This window comes from Branchiostoma lanceolatum, chromosome 2 (genome assembly GCF_035083965.1).
Source record: "Branchiostoma lanceolatum isolate klBraLanc5 chromosome 2, klBraLanc5.hap2, whole genome shotgun sequence".
In the NCBI taxonomy this organism is placed as follows: Eukaryota; Metazoa; Chordata; class Leptocardii; order Amphioxiformes; family Branchiostomatidae; genus Branchiostoma; species Branchiostoma lanceolatum.
The window spans coordinates 30,100,159-30,121,920 of NC_089723.1; the positions used below are offsets into that span (position 1 = coordinate 30,100,159).

The window sequence follows — 21,762 nt, forward strand, 5'->3', positions numbered from 1 at the left end:
TTCCCTCAGTTTTTAAACTGTCTGTTGATTGTTTCATTAAGACCAATCAATCTTAGAGCACTGGCATGCTTATGCCTACTAGAGAGGTCTAAAGTAGATGGAAATAAGCCAGTTCGCGGTTTATGCCAGTGCGCATGTGCAATCGTGCTGCATTGTGGTCAATGGTCAAAGTAAGGCCAATTACCATCATTTGTATCGGGTATGTATTTGACCTTAGACCACAATTCATCACGACTGCACATGCGCACTTGGAACTGTGAACGGGCTCATTCTCATCATCTAGCATGGTACAGTACCGTACTCACTATGTAAATGACGCCCTAGCATAATGTTGTCTGCCTTGTCGTATGTAATGATTATGAATTATGGTGCATTTACATGCAGCTAGTATAGCTGGAGTAATTCCTCATTATTGGCTCCTTGCGGCGATATGTCACTGTGAAATTACGAGACATGAAAAGTCTTCGAAGTTAGCGCCAATGACCTCAGGTAAACCCCATTTAAATGTCAGGAATATCCCACGACTCTCATCCTCAGAACGCACCATATTTATAGGAATGATATCAGATATTGCACCAGATATCGAATAACCATAACGCCAAGAGAGGGAGACAGAAATACATTTGATTTTGTGGAACTATAAAACCCTATCGTCAATAAAACTGGTACACGACGTTACAAGCGTAGGACATGAAACCAATTACTTGGTAAGGTCGGCAATTACCTAGAAAATCTACCCCCCCTCCCCAAGGCAGTATTTCTCACTTGAATCATTTCCTTTCTGGTTCCTGATCAAAAGTGCATCTACGTTTCATCTACAAACATGATAAAAACAGTGATATATCCAACAGTAAATCGATAATATCCTTGGCCTTGGTATCATACACCGGTTTATTTATGATTACCCTGCTAGCAAGAGGAGCGTTTCTAAAGATGGCGGGGAGATTGCGTTAAATTGGAAATATGATCGTGTTAAGTCCTGGCGTCGACAGCAAAAGCAAGCTCTCCAAAAAAGGCTGCGTGGCTGAAGATTATATTTTGTTTCATCAAAAATGAAGAAAAAACAGTCTTTATATGTCGAATATGATATGTGCATGATGTTTTCCGCTACCTCGCTTATTGCCTCCCTGGACGTATGCATTGTTTTCTATTTGTTTTCTTTTTGCGTGTCCGCTAGTTATTTGATCATGAATACGACGAGTGGGAAGATGGTGTCACTGCAGAGGCCACACTTTCAGGAGTGAGAGGAAGTATCAACTTGGCAACACGTTGGAAATGGGAACTATCATGGACTGTTGGCTACAAATGTAGAAAAGGTATCTAATTATTGAAAAAAACCACCGAAAATACAAGTTAACTGGCTGAAACCATAGTAATAAAACCGGGTGAATCTGGTCATGATATCACAAATTCTGCCGTTTCGTATTGATGTTTTAACGGCAACATAGTGTAGTTTTTAAAAAAAGCAAATACCTATGAAATAGACTGAACCTTACTAATACTGACCCATTCAAATCTTAGCCCCAAATAACAAATTGAAAAAAAAAATCAACCAACTCTCGGAAGTCTCAAGTCAAAGGGCAAAGGGTGAGATTCTGATACTACAATAATAACGCTGTTTGTGCGACTGCACTCTACTATGTAACCCTTGATTATCGATGAAGTATCACTGTATGTAAGACATGGAACACTACAAATGAATGTCTTACCATCCAAGTCAGCTAATTCCTACCTCCAATCGTCCTATAAAATACAATAACTAATATCTTTATCACTCTCTTCCCTTAGAAATACATATACAAATGTATCTAGTATGGACTTAAAAGTATTTTACCGACACCTTTAATTACCAACCTTCAATAAAGGGACCGACACCAACAACTAACTTGATTAAAGCTATGATATATAATAAGTGTTTACCAACTGCTAAAATGTTTTTGAATTACGACGTTCCACGCATGACTGCGGGTAAGAGTGGAATGGCGTGTTTCTCCCTGTTCTCAGAAGATGGTATCGGCCCCCGTCTCACAGTCTTCGGGTCAAAATCAACTTGAGAAGGACCAGAGGACTGGTCGAAACCTTGTTGGTAAGTGCTTTGATTTGTGTACAGAAATAGCGTGTCAAATATATTCATTACCTCATAATGATGTAATAATCTATCAATTTCTCTATAGCTATCAAATACCTTTTAACGAGAGGATATGTACATACTGTACAGGAAAATGAAAAACACTTTATTCGTCATTCATTGCCCACATTACAGCACCGAAAGAGACAAACTTTTTAATCTAGTCAACAAAATTTTTCCCAGATTTATTTGGACTCACCAACATACAAAAACTGTCTTTCTGCTAACACCACCCAATGCATGTATCATCGAAATCATAGGGAATTTCATATTTCACCGCATTCAAAAAAGAAATGAAATCCACTAACTACTGTTTTAGATTTGAAGCAGCGCTAGTTGATAACTTTAATTTTATTTCATTATTGTATACAACACGTTATCGTTATCTCATTTCCGTGCATACTTGCAATTAGCCTTCGGGCATGGATTTGCAATAAAGTTATCATTAATACTTAGAATATGGTGTTTGGAAATACAAATGCCGGATCGTTGATTTCAAGCTTGGTACGTTTGAAGATGTTCTCGAAGATGCCGCGCTCCCACTCTCCGAGCCAGACGTCTGCATGAGGCTTCCAGTTCTCCTTCTCTTCTTTCTTGTGACTTGAAATCACCGTGCCACTTTGGCTATCCTTGCGAAATACTTTGGCCAGAGCCTCCCTGTTCTCGGTGTCATCGAGGTCTAAGGTAACGCCCAGCTTCTCCATCATCTCCAGATAGGCTTCCTCCTTCCTGTCGGCAAGTGCCCGGTAGTTGATGACGGCATGGAAGAAGTGTTCCGGGTCCTCCCTGTGGAGGTCTAGAGCTGTCTGCATGGCCCCTTGCCAGAAGGTCATGTAGTAGTACACCTGATGAGCATCGTGACATGAGGTTACCAATTTTGGGTCGTCCCCAAAGATGAAATAAAACTCCGGCATCAGGTCAAGGTTTTTTTCGTAGTACTCCCGTTTTGTCTTCCTCGTGGTCTTCATGGCCTTAACCCAAGCGTGGTAGTCCTTTTTGCATCCCCCATAATTTAGTCGAATGGAAGATTCTACCATTTTCATGCCGTTTCGGTACATGAAGAGGTTTTTGGCTTCGGGGTGAGCCTCGGTCATGACCTTGGCAAAGGTGATCGCGTGTGACTTTATCTTATACATGATGGTCGATCGTCTCTTCTTGTCATTGCTGATAAAGTAGTGGTTATAAAACGTGCTGATGTTTCGGACGAAGGCGATAGTACTCTCGTCGTCTCGTAGAACGTCGGGAATCTTGCCGGTGTCACCCGAGTTTCCCCATTCTGTACCTGGCCGTAAGCCATGGCGATGATGGAATAGACATCAGGCGCATGAATCGCCATCGCAGATGGTAAGGCGTTCGTTGCCTTAACAACGAGGGTGGAGCCACATCGTGCTATAGAGGGTAATGAAAGAAAAGTAAGAAGAAAACCTTAAAGAGAAAGCATTGATTATGGAACTTTGTTACAATTATCTGGGTCATTTTCTGCATGGTCTGATACAGCTGTTTTCGTGCAAAATAGTGGGGAAAACTCTTTGAAACTTTTGACCAGTATTATGCTAATCTGCCCCAGCCTTTGTTTTCAGCCTATAGACTGTCTGGGATTTGTATGTGTTTACGTTGTTATGGGGGTCAATTCACCTCACTCATTGGAAAGTTCGCAGTTGGTAGCACTGCCATGTTGTCGTCCTCAGGGTACGGCCGACCTCAGTTTAAGCAAGACCAACCATTGGATGACGTAAATGCCAGTAATTGTGGGAGTACTTTGGATTAGCTTTTATTTTGTTTCGTGTAAATCTACATTGTACATTAATACTCCAACTTTAACACATTCACGGACGAACGAAGGGCCACTTTCCTCTTAAAATCACAGAACCCACAAATGCTAGAAAAAGTGGGACTTTTCGTCTTCCATTGTCTCCAAAAAAGAAGTCTAACCCAGCTTGTCAGGATATAGTCAACACAAGTCCTAGGTAGTCAATTGTTACAACAATGTCAACCACAATGCACTATAACATGTATGTTTTGCCTATATACATATATAGGGTATATCTCCATAATGTACAGTAGAATCCGCTTAACTGCACCACCCATTTGTCAGCGTTTTTGGTGCAATTATCCGGCTGGTGCAATTATGCGAAATGCCCACCTGGACCACACCACCATAGGCGAGGGGGTGTATTGTTAGTCAGAAACACCAGCACAAAGAAAACAGACGAAAGTATTCAGTTATTAACTCTATCTATTGACCCTTTGCTGAAAAGAAATGACTACGAACCTGTTTTAAAAGATTTTGATTTCTTTCATTTTTCCATGTGATCTACCGCATTATATTACAACACACGTAATGTTACAGGGGAGGCATTCTGAAACATCGTCATGCCACTCATGGGATAACACTTTCTGTGTTACATTACGTAGAGTGCAGTTGTCGATTTACGTAAATCATGTATCGCCATGAAACTTGGAATTGAAACTGATACTTGGTTACTGATTACTGGTGACCCGCAAGGGACCTCCCATACGATTCCTATCAACTTAACTGTCAATGGAGACCGTCTTCTTTTGTTACTCAAAACAGTTTTAAACATATTGGCGGTATTGCGCCTTTACACCGGCAGGTATCGGCTCATTTGTACTGCGTTTGCCGATTTTATCGCACCTTTTAAGTTAACTTGTCGAGGATTTTTGAAAAAAATTGGTGCAGTTATCCGGCATTGGTGACCATGCGCGGTGCAGATATGCGGAGTCACTAACAATGCAGTGAATGGGAACCGGTTTTGGATATTGGGATTCGGTGCAATTAAATGGAAGGTGCGTTTATCCGAGGTGCAATTAAGTGGCTTCGTCTGTACTTGCAATTAAACTTTCACTAGTATTAATGGCATACCGTACCGGTTATGTACACGAAGATATTTCGAACATCGGCGATTCTCTCAGCTACAGCAGCAGCTACAGCTGGGAGATGTGAAAAAGGGATGGACAGCAGTCCTCGGACGTACGTACGCTGTGCCTTAAGAGAAAAGGATAACGATGTTACATAATGCCTTTCATTGTGCTCTATGAGTTAGCTGAAAATAATGTACCAATATTGAACTTGAAAGGTATGACTTGGAGATGCAATATGCAACGATAAAGACCTTTGACTAGTTAGCCACCACCACCATCATCATCGTCGTCGTCGTCAACATCATCATCATCATCGTCATTATCATCGACATCATCATCAACATCGGCAACTTTATCTTTTTTATGAAATGCTTTGCATGCCATAAAATATGCACCGCGTTCCCTCAGAGTTTCATATCACTAAATATGCTGATTCTTACCAGTTGGAGGTAGAAGTGCTCCTTCAGATCCACGCCTTCCTGAGTGCGCACAAAGAGGACTGTCTCTCGTGCCCAGTCCACCGTGTAGGGAGAAAACTCGTGCCCACGCTCCTTCATGAAACTGATGACGTTATCTACCGGTTGGTCTTCTTCGATAGCCTCAAAGTCGTCACAGTGGTTGAGGTCGTCTGGCTCCTCCTCAAAGTTCATGGCACGGTATTTCATTTTCACTGCTCTCAAGAAGGCCATGTTCTGATAATGAAAGAAAGCATTCAGTTCTTGAACCGCTTTGTGTTAATCATTAGTGGGCCATTAACAAGTATATAAAATGCTTATTGCTAATTGCTCACAACAAGTGAAATTTCACCTTCTTACGTTTCGATGTCTATCAGACACCTTTGTTCCTCAGAGCTTCTGGATAAGAAAGTCAATCCGAGTGATAAACCAGAACGAGGGGGGATACAAACTTAACCTAGTCTAGGCAAAAGCGGCACCTGTCAGGGCTACTTTTAGCGGCGAGAAGCAGAACTCCAGTCAGAAGCTCATAGGAAGGTGTCTGATAGACATCGAAACGTAAGCAGATGAGAATTTGCTGGTTGGGAAAAAAATCTCCAATATCATATATTCTATAAGTATCATTGCTGTCGAAAGTTTTACTAGACCTCATTCCACATACCGCCGCCATTTTGAATTTTCCCGGAACCGTGCAAGAGCTTGCACCAAAATGAGGCTGGAGCTGACACTCCTTACTTGCAAAGCCTGTGTCAAGTACAAAAATGCTATCGTCGGTGGTAAATTTCGGCCCTCTATACATTGTATAAAGTCTCGCTTCGATGAAAACTGTGGCAAGGTCCCGGGAAAATTCAAAATGCCGTTGTCTCCACTCCGCCCGATGCCATACGTTTATGGCTTTCTATTCCGGTCAAAATTCAATTACAACGTGCTTAAGGCAACTGCAACGTTGTTCCGCCAACTACGATGTAGTCCACAACCGGCTCCAATACAACTTAAATTACTGTTCCAACTATCCATTGCTAAGAAACCGACAATCTGAGCTGGAGGCAAACCAAACCGACCTGTAGGCCACCATAATAACAAGAGCTAATGATAGTTCGAGCTTCTAGCTATTGTGACCCATATGGATAAATGAAACCTAACGTTTCCCATTTTCATCTGATATGTACCACCACGATAACCATCTTTCCTTTCAAAACGTGGGAATAGATCGGTCAAAAGCACCTTTTACAGAAAGTAGCTGAAACCTAACATCGTTTCAGTAGTTTCTTAAAAAAAAAACACAACAACATTGTTCTTTAAAAAGCGTCAATATATGGCCTACAATGAGGGGCGTCATTCGACTTATGAAAAGCCTATCCATGGAAAACTTTTCATTCTGTCCATCCTATAAAGAATAAAGAAGAACAAACATTTTAGAACCTGCTTCTATTCCGGCTTGTCGAAGAGGAGTAGCAGTTGTCTACACGGGCGGACCTCAGGATATTTCAAAGTTCTGACAACAGGTTGATAATTTGACTCTAACGTGTGTTTCGAAGTAGTAATCCGCTTATTCAAGGAGGGGGGAACAAATTTCCATGGAGCGGCCACGATATTTTTGGCCCCCCTCCGTAGGAACCAGTACCTTTAAGGCTACACCTCCCCCCCCCCTCTTCACCCCAATCACAGGTGCATTTCGAAACACATGGAATTTAATTCTCGGAAAGATCTCATCCTTACTTGTAGATCTATGTATTTCATCATAGGACTTGGAGAGCCGCTGTTGTACAGATGTGGATACAAATGGCAAATCTGTCCAGCTAACGCCTTTGGCAAATTATTCAACCTTTACTTTCAGCAACCTACGGAGTCGAGAACAAATCTTCCGCCTCAAACCCATATATGGTCAACTTTCTATTCTATCTATCCTCGGTTTAAGCAACAACAACAAAAATCATCACCTAGTTCTATTCCGGCTTGTTTGAGAGGAACAGCAGTTGTTGATACTATCGGACCTCAGAATGCTTCAGCGATCTGGTCCTTGTTCAGGGCAAAGAAGTTATATAGTCCTTTATCTTGGCCAATCAGAGCCGTGTATTCACCACGACAACATACCCTGGAAATCAGAAACCTGTTTTACAACCTCACCCCGCCCATGCAAAGTTTGATGCATAATATTTGTTGTCTATCCTCGACTGGGATGCATGAACAAGAGATACGTTTTTGTATTTCTCAAATCAGAGAATATAAAGCTGTTGACACGGCGTCGATGGAAGACAATGGCACCTGTCTCCTTTTGTTTTATATAGGAAGTCTCTGTAAAATCACGTTTTTTTTCCTATGATGATCGATCTCAGTATGTTGATTATTAGCTCCCTAACACTGCAACTTTGGTAGACGTAGGAAATATACTTCAGCTTTTGGGTCTAGTCTTTGGAGATAAGACATTCTGTGTTGGTGTTCTCTTTTAAGATGGGGATGGGAGAATGGGGCCCCATGGGACTTGTGTTACTTTCTTTAAATGTGAGGAACGCATTTGTATGTAGAGACGTGGCAGAAACATTAACTAACAATCATTAACTTCTTATTCCATTTCAGTCGGCTATCCCCAGAACTAAGACATTTCAAATTTCTCGTGTAATACAAATGTTACACGTAACGTTCTAGCTCGTCGTACGATCTTCGTACGATCGCAAACCGAGGACATTCCTGGGATGGTCGTGCGTGTATCGTATAAACGTCTTGTTACAGAAAAGACTGTCTTGATAATAATAATGGTTTTAATCGGTCATAAATTACCCGTGCAGCCTGTCTGCTGAATTGATGAAGGGTTTACAATCACATATATCACAAATACACATTTGATACCTATTTGCTCCACACTAGAATTTTATGGTACTGTCCCAAGGATCTGGGCGGTAGCCATTCGGTGCCATTGACCTTCCCCAACCGAAGTCAGGTACTCATTTACACCTGGGTGGAGTGATTCAAGTCGTGTAGAGAGTGCCTTTCCCAAGGGCACAATATCGTGACATGACAGGATTCGAACCACCTAGTTTTGAGCCGAACGCTCTGCCGTTACGCCAAACGACCCTACGACTAGATCCCTGTCGGCGGTTGGTTCTGTCACAGCCTGCCTGAAAATTTTAGGGCATCAAAATCGCACGTCGGCCTACGACACAAGTGACCGCGCCAGCTACGAACTGATTTAATAGTACTAACGTTTACCATTCAGCATTCTTCGTTCCATTAAAAGAATGTTGTATTGAGAGGCGTTCTCAAATAGTGGAGAAATGGCATCGATACCGAATCCAGTGGTTAATGAAATCAGAACATGATACCGAGTGAAATAAAAGTTCTTTCTTACTACCACTACTATCATATGTTAAAGAATGCGACGACAGAACTCAATTCTGACAATAATGGATTAAAACAAGGAGATTTGTGTAGGGGCGAGTGCTGTTTCATTTAAATTCGAACGAAATTTTTGGATGCTACTCACGACATGTTGTGAGCTACATACAGGGAAATGTATTAGAGGAAACAGAAAACATTCCAAGGAATGTGTTGGAACAATTTCAGGGAAATTGAATTGCACGAAAAGAATGTCTGAGTGTGTGTTTAGATTCAAATTCGGCCTTGTTGTGCTTAAGTGGTTGAAAAACGAGTATGGTTATGCTTTTATGGATGCGAGTATTATGAAAACTTAAGTTGTATATCTTTCACTGTATATGTGCCCATCTCCGTTTCTATAGCCTGCATTGTAACCATACCATCGGAAGGTCCCCGGTATTTCTATGGCGCTGGGAGTGATACCCACCCGCACAGGCAGATTAGCGCGCACGGGGTGGTTTTACTGACATGGCTTAATTAGTTCGCTCCCGAAGTGATAACTCGATAGGCTTGCAAAGACAGGCTGACAGAAACAGGCCAATGCTTAGCAGACTGGGCCCGATAAAGCACCCATTAGCTGACCCATAGAGACCAGGTTACTGTTTCTACAGACTTTGGGCAGTGTTCAGTAACACACCCATAAATTCTGAGTGCTAAGTAGAGAAAGCAATACACAAATGTACAAGTCTTTTGTATGCTGCCCCGTGAGCTCTCAAGGTGAACCCCCCTCCCCCCCTGTACCGGTAGGTTAATGACAAAGGAGCAGAAACTCATATTGCTTCATCCTGAGCCCCGAAGCTATCTATCATAGCATGTTCAGAACAAATTAAAGACACAAACAGCTACAATTTCACACAGGAAATTGCATATTTTGCAAGTCCTCCTATCACATAGTTTTGCCAAGATAATGATTAAGGGCGATCTACATCTGTCGTTGTTAATTTTCTCCGTGCCATCAACAAATGAGAAATATTTCACTATTCTATTGGCACAGTGTTATTGTTATCAGAGAACTTGAATTGACTAGAATAACCATCATATTAGACGGTTCACAATTTGAGTTGTGAATGAGCAATGTAATGCGTCGTGGGTAAAATGTCAAAGTAGAATGCTCCTGAGACATAAACAAAACACGTCTGGACATATTTCAAACATGGTCTAGACACAAGAACTGTTTCCAAGTTAGGGGCCTTCACCGTTGACCTTGCGCATGTGCAGTTTAAATCGTGAATCGGATTATATGAGACAGAGAATCAAAGCCACTTTCAGAATTATCTAAATCGTAATTGTTTTGTTTTCTCGACTATCCAAATGTAACAAGATTGGCAACATAAAAAGATGTTGCCATGGCGACGGTGGTCTCTGTTAACGTTTTCGTTTTTAGCCCACATGCAAATAAGGACCTCGCATTAATCATATCAGTCGATCACCTTCTCTACCAAAATAACACAAGTAGTCCAATGTATGAAAATCTTGTTTTTACAAAAAAAGATATCGTAGTATTTCCTCATAAATTATGTAAATGAGGCCCTCTATGCAAGATTTGTGTCTAATAGTGGCCACATTTACTTAACTTCCAAATGGTGCAAAAATGAAATCCCCATCATTTACTACTATGGATTTATAGTATTTTGTCATTGATTATGCAAATTAAGTATCAATTTGCATAATTGATATCTATCGATATTTATCTTTCTCAATTACATATGTCATGTGTTTGGGAGTCCTATAATAGAATTCAGCTGATTTATTAACTGTCCTCATTAATTATGCAAATCAGATATTGATTTGCATAATTGGCATATGATTGTGTAAACATCACTTAAGCTATCTACACACCAAAAATCATGATGATCCGTCATCCCCTTCTTGCGTTATTCTCTTTCAAAGTTTGAGTCAAAATCAGCTCCTGCAGTTCCAAGAAAAGCCGCTAGGGGGTCCAAATCTACAGGGCATATTTTCCTAACAAGGAGCTATCCGCCACTTAAAAATCATGACTATAGCATGTTCAGAAGACGAGATTTGAAAAGTGAAAGTTCCCCTGCAGTACCATAGAAAGTCGCTAGGGGGCCCAAAATCCGAACATTACAAGGTCTCCCACAGACTTACCCACCTACAAAATATGAAGACAATACATCCAGGCATTCTTGAGTTATCGTCCCACGGACTTTCACATTCCTGTACAACTCCTAGAATTCTTGCAATCTGCACACAATATAGTAAAAATTTGGCTCGCCCCTGAGGCGTCGCCAAAAACAAATTCCTTACTTAGTCCACGTTTTGTTTGTGAAATAAGCAACGGACTAGCCATAGCTATAAGCGTTTTACTTTGGTCAACATAATATCAGTGATCGATCATATGTGAAAGTCGAACTGGGCGTTCCTTACTGTAACTCAATTACTATTCAATCAGTACAACACAACCTCTCAAATGGACACGACTGGAATATTTCCAGTGCGCCCCGAATGAATAGAATATAAAATAAATGGACAGAAAAATACTCGCAGGGGTGAAGGGACCTTACGATGCAATCCGTAGGGCACAATCCTCCGTGAAGTAATTATGGTGTTTGCGGTACGGCTAAGGTGTTTGATACCCTCTTTAACTACCGACATGCCAAAATCAGAAAAATCCGTCAAAAGGATCTTGATTTATAGATGCGAAGACACAGCCAGAAACATGTTGTCGAAGTATGAAAGTCTCATCTTTACAAATAGGGTTATTTCAGCATTTGCTCATAATTATGTAAATGAGGCCCTAATTTGCATGATTTGTATCTAATAATGTTCAATTTTACTTGACTTCCAAATGTCGCCAGAATGTAATTCCCATCATTCACCACAACGGAATTATAGTCTTTTGTAATCAATTATGCAAATTTCAAAGACAAGACGATAAGAGCAAACCCGGGAGCTAGAAGAATATTACGATCTTGCCTTTCAACATCTGCTTAGAGATTAGAACAGTGAGGTATTTACATAGCATTACCTTTACATTTACCAACACCTTTATGCTGTTGTACAAGCCGATTATGTAAGAGAACACCGCATTGTACGGAGTGTATGTGTGTGTGTATTGGGGGGGGGGGCATTGTAACAGTTGTGGATAGTTGTGGATATCATTCCAGTACTAATTAGTTTCAAAAGGATGCAAGGTCTAACATGCCAAGCGGTTTCAAAAATGACACATATTGATAACAACGTGTCAGTTACACGCGACAGTCATGTGACACAATCCCACTCTCTCATTAGCCAAGGCGATGGTTTTGATTGACAGCAGGATCGGTCTATGATAACGTCGCAGTGGCTCAGCGGCGGCTAAACTAATCATAATGTCAACAAGCCATGTTTTGTTTTTCACTGAGAAAATTTCTATAATTTTAGTGCGCTCTCAGTTTGTTTTTAACTTCCCCCACAGGTGTCATGCAGTTTGGGTGATATGAGGACTAGAGGTCAGAGGTCAGTGAACCCAGCCCAATCCACACTAGAGTAACCTTGGCCTTACATACCCGGTACACGTACTCTGATGCAACTAGTGCTCCTTATCAGTAACATTCTGAACAAAGTTCTGTTATGGCGCCAGCTACATCCAGTAGACCGATCCCATAGTCCTGTCCACATCCGTCAAAAAGTAAAAAATACAAAATAGAAACATTAAAATGCAACCTTTTGACAAACATACAGCCACTGTCTCATTGGTCAGAGCTATGATTGACATTCTCCAATTGGTTTTGAATTGCTAACTGTGAGGGACAGGTAACTGTTACATGTAGAATCGGCCTATTGCAATATATCTTTCTTTTAAGACCAATCTGTATATAAGAATCTTCAATACCTATTCACCTTGAAAACAGTCTTACGACAAAGCAAAACCTGGCACACCATCTGTCGTGTTCTTTCAACAGTGTACATCTGCACTCTTGATTGGTCTGAGTGCCTGGGGTAGAAGCCGCAAAAATGCAGTCTTCGAAAACTTTGGACCCCTAAAAGCCTAAACCTCCGTAAAACGACTTTGAGTGAAGGTCACAGGCGGAGGACTGATGTCAAGGTCATTTCATCGTACAGTAAGAGACATTGTCAAGCCACTTTAGGTGCACAAAGCTGACTATGAAGAAAATGTGAGGGCAATTAAAGAATCCCAGTAATGCTTAAGTCCCACTTGGAAAAAGGGGCCCCGCCGGGTAGATGCACATAACAAACAAACGGACCCCAGTTGTAACCACCTACCAGTTCTGTGGACAGACTCTAGCAACAACAAAAAGCCACCCATACCTAGGCGTTACATTAACAACTGGACTGAAGTGGGGTACCCATATTAACAAAGTAACAACAAAGGCTAAGCAGACGTTGGGAGTGATCAAACGTAATTTGTGGGCATGCCCAGCAAAGGTAAAAGCACTTGCATACATGTCTTTAGTAAGACCAAACCTTGAATATGCTGCAACAGTATGGGATCCATACACAAAGAAAGACGATGATAAACTGGAGAGGGTGCAGAACCAAGCTGCCAGGTTCTGCACGAACACTTAAAATAAACGCGGGACCTGGTAGCAAATAGACGCCGTGAGGTAATCGTGCGAGCACTTGATATACGCACGCATGTGATATCCCCCTAAGCATATGACATCGGCCAGTCTCCACCTTTCGTCTACAGGAACAAAACACAGCGTCAAAACACAGCTGCCAGCACCCTCAGGCACGAGGCATTCCTGTGATATTTTGTGTCGGGAAAGAAGTTGACAACTGCGGTTGCGGTGTCCCGTGCAAAAACAAGATGGGATTTTCACATGCCACGGACTGATGGAGCATTATATGTTGCGGTCAAGATTGTTTGTGATAAGGGAACAAACACGCACGTGCTAACCAACGATGTAAAATCAGACGACAAGTCGGGTCAACATCCGGGTCCTGACGAACTGCACCCTGGGATAAGAACAAAGATAACTGTCTGTTTTATGCAAGCAACAACCACAAACGTTGTGTTTGAACGCATAACTGACTGTGAATATAAGAATTCAATACACGTAGCATACAGAACATTACTTACTAGATATCAATTATGCAAATATTGACAAAACCTTATTTGCATAATTCATCGGAAAGTGCTATTATTCCTTGATGGTAAATGATAGGAAATGAAAGGTCAATACATATATAGCTACGGACTTCATTTGAATGATTGATGATGAATTATCAGCGAGAAATTCAATAATAAAAAAGAAATTTGCAAAAATATTTCCAGGGGGCATGAGATCTTCGTTATCTTGGTTTCCACTGCACAATACTTGCGTAGCCTCTCGTGGATAGGTAACTGATATTAAAACTGCCCACACCACTGGTTTGTCCCTGCTACTACTTTCCAAGCAGAGGTCGTGAATGGGCAGATCGTCACCGTTTTATGATATGCCGGTTTTTTTGGCTAGCGAAAAAAAAAACGGCATATGATAAAACGGTGACGATCTGCCCATTCACGACCTCTGCTTGGAGAGTACCTGCTACAATGTATCAACAAGAACTTTATTTGCACGACAACTGTGCACGGCACAATGTCTGGAAACAGCTTTTAAACATAATACAACGTATAGAATAAAACATCCTAAATACTTATACAGTAGTGATACAATCGAGTGGGGCTGATCATTAGTTTTGGTATGACAAATTTCTAATGACAAAGCGGTCTTTTGTATATTTATCTATTTTTGCAGTGTGGGATGAACAAACACCTACATTTATGAGTGCTTCAAACCCGGACGGCACGACGCAATACTCTAAACGCATTACCAAACTATCCAAGAGTATTGTTTGTTCAACTTAAGCCAAATACTGCACCCCTTTTTTGGCAAACATTGCTAAAACCACTTCCTAAAGGGACAGGCAAACTATATCGTAATCATTGTAATATTTCATAAGATCCAAGTAAATATTGAATCCCTGTAGAATCATCTATATAACATTCCTCGTTGTCCTTTTTTGTTCGCCCGAAAAAAGCTTTAATGATTTACCAAAAGGTGTGTTCAACTTAAGCCAAATACGAAATCATTTTGTAACAAAAGTACATAAAATCATTTTCTAAAAGACAGGCAAGCTACATCATAATCATTGTGACAATCTTTCATTAGATCCAAGTAAATATTGAACCCCTTCAAATTACTAAGTTGTTTTTCTTGTTGTTCTTTTCTGTGCGCCCGAAAAGTTCTTCAATGATTTACCACAAAATGTGTTCAACAAGAGCCAAATACGGCATCGTGAAAGACAGGCAAACTATGATGTAATTATTGTGACAAACCTTCATAAGATCCAAGTAAATATTTAGTTTCTTAGGAAAATTAATTAAATAACATTTCTTGTTGTTCTTTTCTGTGCGCCCGAAAAGTTCTTTAATGATTTACCAAAAAGGCCAGAGCTGGCAACAAAGGTCACTTCCTCGCATGGAAACTTACCTTCCCATCATGGCGGCCAGACTGTTCCTTATCATTTCTGTTCTAATTCTGTTGAACGGAAAGATACAAGTGTTTTCCGAGGAGTTTGTTATCCTGGTTATCCAACCGCAAGGTGTGAGCTACCCGTGGTCTTTAGACAAGATACAGCCGACGGTAGAATGGGCAATCGACGATTTGGGCGACGCGGGTCTGTTGGGGAAGGACAATGTCTTCCGGGTACACACACTGGACTCAGAATGCAGTCAGTACAGAACCAATGTCAAGTTGACCAAACTGTACTATGAACAGCTTTTGAGGCCGATTGTTATCATCGGCCCCACGTATGTATTCACCGTTGTGGAGGCAAGCCGTTTGGGTACTCATTGGGGACTCCCTGTCATCACGGCCGGCGGATCGGCTTCCACGCTCCGCCAAAGCGGATTTGAGGGAGCCCCGATGTTAACGAGAGTGGGGCACACAGACAACAAACTGGCCGACGCTCTGGAAAGCTTGCTGTTGAACTACAGTTGGACACGAGTAGCTATAGCGTACAATGATTCACAGAACACTTGTTACAGAGACACCTGTTACTTCCGCATCAAAGCCATCAAAGACAAGTTCAACGTTAACGGGACTGCTGTGAACATAACAATGGATAAGCAATACTCGAGCCCCGATGATCTTGACAACACACTCAAGGAAATTGCAGAAGTTGCAAGAGGTAAGCCTAGTTCGTAATAAATGCATAGATGATAAAATGCACAACACAAAGAAACGATTATAACAATCTGATAGCAGCGTAACGCAAACAAAGCAAACACGTCCAAACAATCTCCTAACTCTAAAGTTGTAAGTGGGGAGTATTTCTTTTAAAGTATGGGGAATTGATATCTTTATAGTGAACGTTTATTTGCAAGTTTGTGCCCGAAGACTAGTTTCAAGTACCAGAGAGATACATGTCACAAGCTAGGACAGTGATTTACATAATTATAACAAGAGACTACTAAAATATGTGTGTTGGTTCTCTGTGGACAAGTAGGGTTCAGCTTCTTTTGGAAGCAGAGAAAGACGAAAAAGTCGCACTTTTTCTATAATTTGTGGGCTGTGTGATTTTAAGAGGAAACTGTTCGTCCGTGAATGTGGGAAAGTTGGGGTCCGATTAGCTTCAGTTTTGTCTCTTTGTGTGGCAAATCATGGTAGCAAGTCCAAAAGTGAGCTTAGCTTATGACTTATTCCTTAGCGGGTCAAAGTCTTCTGACTTAAGTCTGTTGCTTTGTGAGTTCAAGCAATGACTTTTACAATGAATTTGTTATTCGCGAGACGCCGTATCCTGGTTGATTTGAAATTTCCTGGATTATTCTCAGTGGAAATATCGTACATCTTTTTCAATTCATGCATACATAGAGCTCTCCCAAGTTTGATTACTAAGCTACAACCGATATGCCGTTGCTACTTATTTAGCGGAGTAGTCTGTTCAGTTTGGTTATGGACATGCTGACCGTTCGGTTGTATCCGAGAAAAAGTGTTGAAGGCAGATGTACAGACTTAGCATAAACTGTTTAAGATAAAAATCCCCCTAAAATAGTTTTTAGAAGATTGAGTTGCAGATAGATATCCCCTAAAATGAGTTCTAGAAGATTGCGTTGGGTAATAGGATGGCTTGTAAAGCAACAAAACCATATGCTTTCCATTCACAGTTTTTTTAGCCCGTTGTAACGTTCGACAATGTACGCAATCACATTCAAGGCATAGTAAGTGCAAAAGAAAAAAAGGATAACGTGAATAATATATGATCCGACCGGTTAAGAACTTTGTAAGTGCAACAAATACCAGGCTTTACATTCTGATGCGGTCCTGCGAGTACAGACTTACGTAACAATGGGAATATTTCGTTGATGAAGGTAAGACATCAAGGTGATAAGACACACAAACTAACAGCTACTCAAGTAACTAGAACTATTTAGGAAACGGTCAGACATTTCAGGTAGCATCCACTGATTTTTGTCAGTGACCTCACTGGTATACGTTGTAAATGGTAATGTTTACCCCCATTCCCCACGCAACGTTGCTGGAACATGTTGCCCAGCTATCTAAGACTTTTGTTTACTGAGTCCATATCAGGGAACACGACATACTACATCGTGACCTTTTAGAATGGTTATGTTTTTAATAAACGTATATAGTGTAGGCAGACATCCATGAGTGAGAATCAAACATTCATTTTTATATCAACTGTCTATTGTTCTTTTATAAACATCAGGCCACTCAAAAAAAGGTGGCAACGATAACACCGTGTAGTTTTTCTGACGTTTTGTATGTGTACTGACCTGTCTGCACATAGAACTGCTAATAATTGACCAGAACAGGCCGAAGTTTACTGCAAAAGTGGTTTCCTCATGCCAGAATCGAAGTTCACGTCATGGCGTCCGGACTCTTGCTCTTTATTTCTGGTCTGTTTCTAAGGATTGGAGGAGTATTTTCTGAGGAGTTTGTCATCCTGGTTATCCAACCGCAAAATGTGAGCTACGCGTGGTCGTTAGACAAGATAACTTCGACAGTCGAATTGGCGCTTGACACTCTAAGCGACACGGGCCTGTTGGGGCAAAATACCTTCAAGATTCATACCGAAGACTCAGAATGCAACAACTACAAAACCAAGGTCAAGTTGTTGGACATGTACTATGTGGATTTGGTCAGGCCGAGCGTTGTGATCGGTCCGACTTGTCCCTTTGCGGTGACGGAGACGAGTCGGCTGGCTAGTCAGTGGTGGGTTCCCGTTCTCACTGCCGGAGGCACCTCCGCAACACTCCGCTTCAACAGTGACTACGAGAGTGAGTTCAAAATGCTGATCAGAATGGGCCAAACAGACGGCGAAATGGCCGACGCGGTAGCACGTTTCCTCTCGGCTCCGACAGTAAACTTTACTCGACTGGAATATCGGCTAGCAATGGTGTGCCACTCAGAGCCAACGGACGTCCAACAGAGACCATGTACCTTCCGTATGACCGCCATCAGGGAAAGTCTGAAAAAGCTAAGCGAGACCACCGGTACCATTATCAATGTGGTAAAGGATGAAGAATACACCAACAGTACTTACCAACAGAATACCAACTTCGTCGACATTTTAGATGACATCAAGAGCTTAGCAAGAGGTGCGTGCATAACACATCTAAACGTGTTTATTATCACTTATCAACTTTTTATAACATTGGTAACGTTAGTAATCATGATAAACAGACAAAAATATGAAACTCGTTCTGATGAGTTGCTTTTTTATCAAAATGTTGACAGTTGAAGTCATTATAGTTAGAGTCATACTAATGATATGAAATAATTCACTGGGTCTTCCATAGTTTCTGTCTTTTTTTCAAATTTTCTTAAACGTTACAAGTTGGGAATTTCTCTTTGCTAAGACCACATGTTCGCCAATGAGTTTATCTTTCATAAAACTATGCCATCGTCTGTTTTATTTGCGTGTTTAATAGTTGACTGGTTTCGCCATTGTTTATTTATTTGACTGTTACCTACAATTATCTTTGAATCTATTTCCATGAAATTGTGTCTTGTAGGGAAAGTCTTGGTTTGAGGAAAATGAATTTTCGGGCCCCTAGTTGCTCCCCTCTGAACTGCAGCTTCCCTTGAAATTGCAGATCATGCGCATTCAAATGCTTTGCGGATTTTTCTATCCCAGAGGCGTTTTGCATTCTTTCTTTTTAATAAAGGTCTTTGTCTCAGGATGAAAAATAATAAAATTTTGATCAATGTAAACTTGAATGGATTTAAATCTGGATGGATACATTCCTTGCACTTGGTTGAGGGTTTGAGTTCTTCAAGTGTATGCTCTTCTTCCAATAACAGTTCATCTATCTGCATGAAGATTTGAAACACTTCCACACTTTCCCTTGTCATTTTAGCCATGTGGTCAAATATTGATGTGTTTTGGGGGAATCTTAAATTTTTCTTATTATGATTAGGTAAGATTTAGATTGCAAGTCTCTGATTGATATTTCTTCCCATAGAATATCATAACCGTAAAGTGGTCAGTGGTTGTACTTGGTAGAGACAACACTTAACGTTATATATACTTGGGCGTTTCTGGTAATTCTTTTATATATATATATGTATCATGTAGCATGAAATGGTTTATTGCAGTAGGATAAGTCAAACAGTGCGACTAATAACTGCATTATTGCAGTCCCACTTACATCTAACGTGCTGCTTAATTGATTTACAACGGGGCTATTTTATTGGCTCTCTGCAAAGTCTGTTTTAATGAGATATAAAAGACGGCCTTGTCGTCCAAGCAAGCGTCATACCCATATGGCGACCTGTTTACTCATAATGACGGCCATGTTTTCCATGTAAACAGTGTCGAGTAACACCGTTGTAACAAGCGTTCTTAAAACAAGCGTTTTTACAACTTCTTGACACAATGCTCTCATTTTTCTTACGCCAGAAAATTACCTTGTATTATTTGGTCATAAGACATTGGTAAACAATATACAAATCAAGGGTAGTATCGTCGAGATCGATATATATATCTCGGCTTTGTGACGTTTTATTAGTCGTTACCAGACTTACCACGCCAGATATAGGGAGAATATTTGCCAGTAGAATTTGGCCACCGTAGAGTAACTTTTGTAGACGCGGGGGAAATATATACCTTACCGTGGACCGAATCTATTCCTTTTTTTTTTTTGGCCAAATTTTACGATCCATGCCCCCGTAGGAAGGGCTGGTGGAGGCTAACGTTTTATAGGGGTCGTTATCAATAAATAACGGTTGTTAATGATTGACAGTTATAAGCCGAGGCACACGGAAATGTCACAGAGGTACTTTTAGACCTCTTGGGTACATAATGGCGGCTAAACTCTTCATGGTAAAGCTAGCAGTACTTCTCTGGTGTTGTAGTAAGACACAGGCCGAGAACTTTACCGTATTGATAGTTCAGCCGAGGCAGGCGACGTACCCCTGGCGAGCTCAAAGCCTCGCGCCGTACGTTCTTGACCAGATCGAGCCAACCGTCGCGTTCGCGATCGAAGAGTTGCGAGAAAATGGAGTGTTGGGCAACAGCAACACTTTCCACATCGACACTTTTGACTCGGCGTGCAGCTACTACATAGCTTTAACCGAGCTTTTAGACGCTTACTACCAAGACTCCTTGAAACCGAGCGTCATCATCGGGCCCACTTGTCTCTACGCGACGACTGAGGTAAGTCGGCTGGCTAGTCATTGGGAGGTCCCGGTCCTAACCGCGGGGGCGCCTGCTTCGGGCTTCCGTCATAGTGACTTCGGGGAGTACAAGACGGTGACCAGGATGGGGCACACGGACAACAAGCTAGCAGACGTTGTTGCCAGTCTGCTGGTGCATCTCAACTTTACCTCGACGCGGTTAGCCTTGCTCTACGCCGACAACGATGTCTGCTACTATCGGATGCAGGCTATCAAACAGAAACTCGCGACTGCGAGAGTTGTGCTGGACAGAACTTACTCCGACAACTCATTGTTCGGATTCCATTTAAAGGAGGTGGAAGAGAGAGCTAGAGGTGAGAGTGATCATGTATATATTGTTGTGTACGTTATTTTGAAGGCCAACACATAGCGGTTAACACATAACATTTTAACATGTTAGAACTAGTGTTCTCATTGATAGCACTTCCTGCCCCCCCCTGCTTATACTGTATACAGGATAGATGTTTGTTCATTTTCGTGGAGTTGCTGTTGTTCACCTTGTAGTGTCCAGTGGCACATTGGTCAGCAAGTTTCCTCGCTGTTTCAGTAGAAGGGTATATTTTTACAGGGAGGGCCGGGGTTGCTAGCCCTTTCCCTTTAACGTGCTCGAGGTACCCCTAGCTAGCACGGGAGCCCCATTCTACGTCCCTTCCAAAAAACGGGTGCAGCCCCAACCGAGATGTGCTGTTCCTGGAGTCCCATCGGGCTCTCCCAGTTACCAACTACATGTACGGGTAATTGGAACCAGGAGCTCAACTATGAAGCTGCTACCAGTTGGGACATCCCTATCTAACGTTTTAAGTTTTTTGGGCGGACAAACGTCTGAAATGTCTTTCCATGTTTATTGTTGATTTACTGTCATGATTCTCAAAGACATTTTCTTGTGTCATTTCAAAATGTCTGAAATGCGAATGTGATTTTACATATACTTTATTGTGATCAAGCCTACAAGTTTAAGTCTCTGTTGGCCTAACCTGGGTATGCATGTTGTATTGAGATCACCTGACGTGTTATCGCATAGCGAGAGTTTCACTGGGTGAAACTTTTTAGCCTTCTTGACTTTCTTGTTTCTGTCAAAGAAACTTGAAAAAGCTTTTCTGTCAATCTTGCTTTAGCGTGCATCACAAATATGTGTCTATCAAACAATTCTGTTGGAGCCCAATGGCTTGACGATGTTATGAAAAGTACAAACTGTTCTCCAACTAAAACAAATCGGGCTCACAGGAATTTTCGACTGAATCAGTCAGTCTTCTCCAGCTATATGATCCAAGCG

General features: G+C 41.4%; 2 protein-coding genes across 5 annotated transcripts in view; one reads left to right on the forward strand and one right to left on the reverse strand.

Moving 5' to 3' along the window:
• Window positions 1-2,218: 2,218 nt before the first annotated feature.
• Window positions 2,219-7,532, reverse strand: LOC136428518 (uncharacterized). Of its 2 annotated transcripts, none has more exons than XM_066418095.1 (4): window positions 7,407-7,532; window positions 5,452-5,703; window positions 5,018-5,135; window positions 2,219-3,517 (listed from the first exon to the last, which is right to left on the reverse strand). In XM_066418095.1, the coding sequence occupies exons 2-4, from the start codon at window positions 5,698-5,700 to the stop codon at window positions 3,252-3,254; spliced, it is 633 nt and encodes a 210-aa protein (XP_066274192.1). In that variant the 5' UTR covers window positions 5,701-5,703; window positions 7,407-7,532; the 3' UTR covers window positions 2,219-3,251. The 2 variants fall into 2 exon arrangements, with proteins under 2 accessions (XP_066274192.1, XP_066274193.1); XM_066418096.1 differs by lacking the exon at window positions 7,407-7,532 and adding an exon at window positions 6,879-7,362.
• A 7,731-nt stretch (window positions 7,533-15,263) lies between these two features.
• LOC136428520 (atrial natriuretic peptide receptor 1-like) overlaps window positions 15,264-21,762 on the forward strand; it is an 82,014-nt gene continuing 75,515 nt past the window's right edge. The window contains exon 1 of one of the 3 annotated variants that reach the window (XM_066418102.1): window positions 15,264-15,978. In XM_066418102.1, coding sequence (XP_066274199.1) covers window positions 15,267-15,978 — 712 coding nt within the window. In that variant the 5' untranslated portion in view covers window positions 15,264-15,266. Of the gene's footprint in view, window positions 15,979-17,638; window positions 18,410-20,081; window positions 20,804-21,762 lie in introns of those variants that run through there. The other 2 variants (XM_066418099.1, XM_066418104.1) reach the window with 2 other exon arrangements.

Coding starts and splice junctions, on each gene's coding strand:
- LOC136428518 (XM_066418095.1), bottom strand. CDS start 5,700: ATGGCCTTCTTGAGAGCAGTGAAAATGAAATACCGTGCCATGAACTTT. Junction 5,136..5,451: donor AGCACTTCTACCTCCAACTG/GTAAGAATCAGC, acceptor TTTTCTCTTAAG/GCACAGCGTACGTACGTCCG. Junction 3,518..5,017: donor TATCTTCGTGTACATAACCG/GTACGGTATGCC, acceptor TACCCTCTATAG/CACGATGTGGCTCCACCCTC.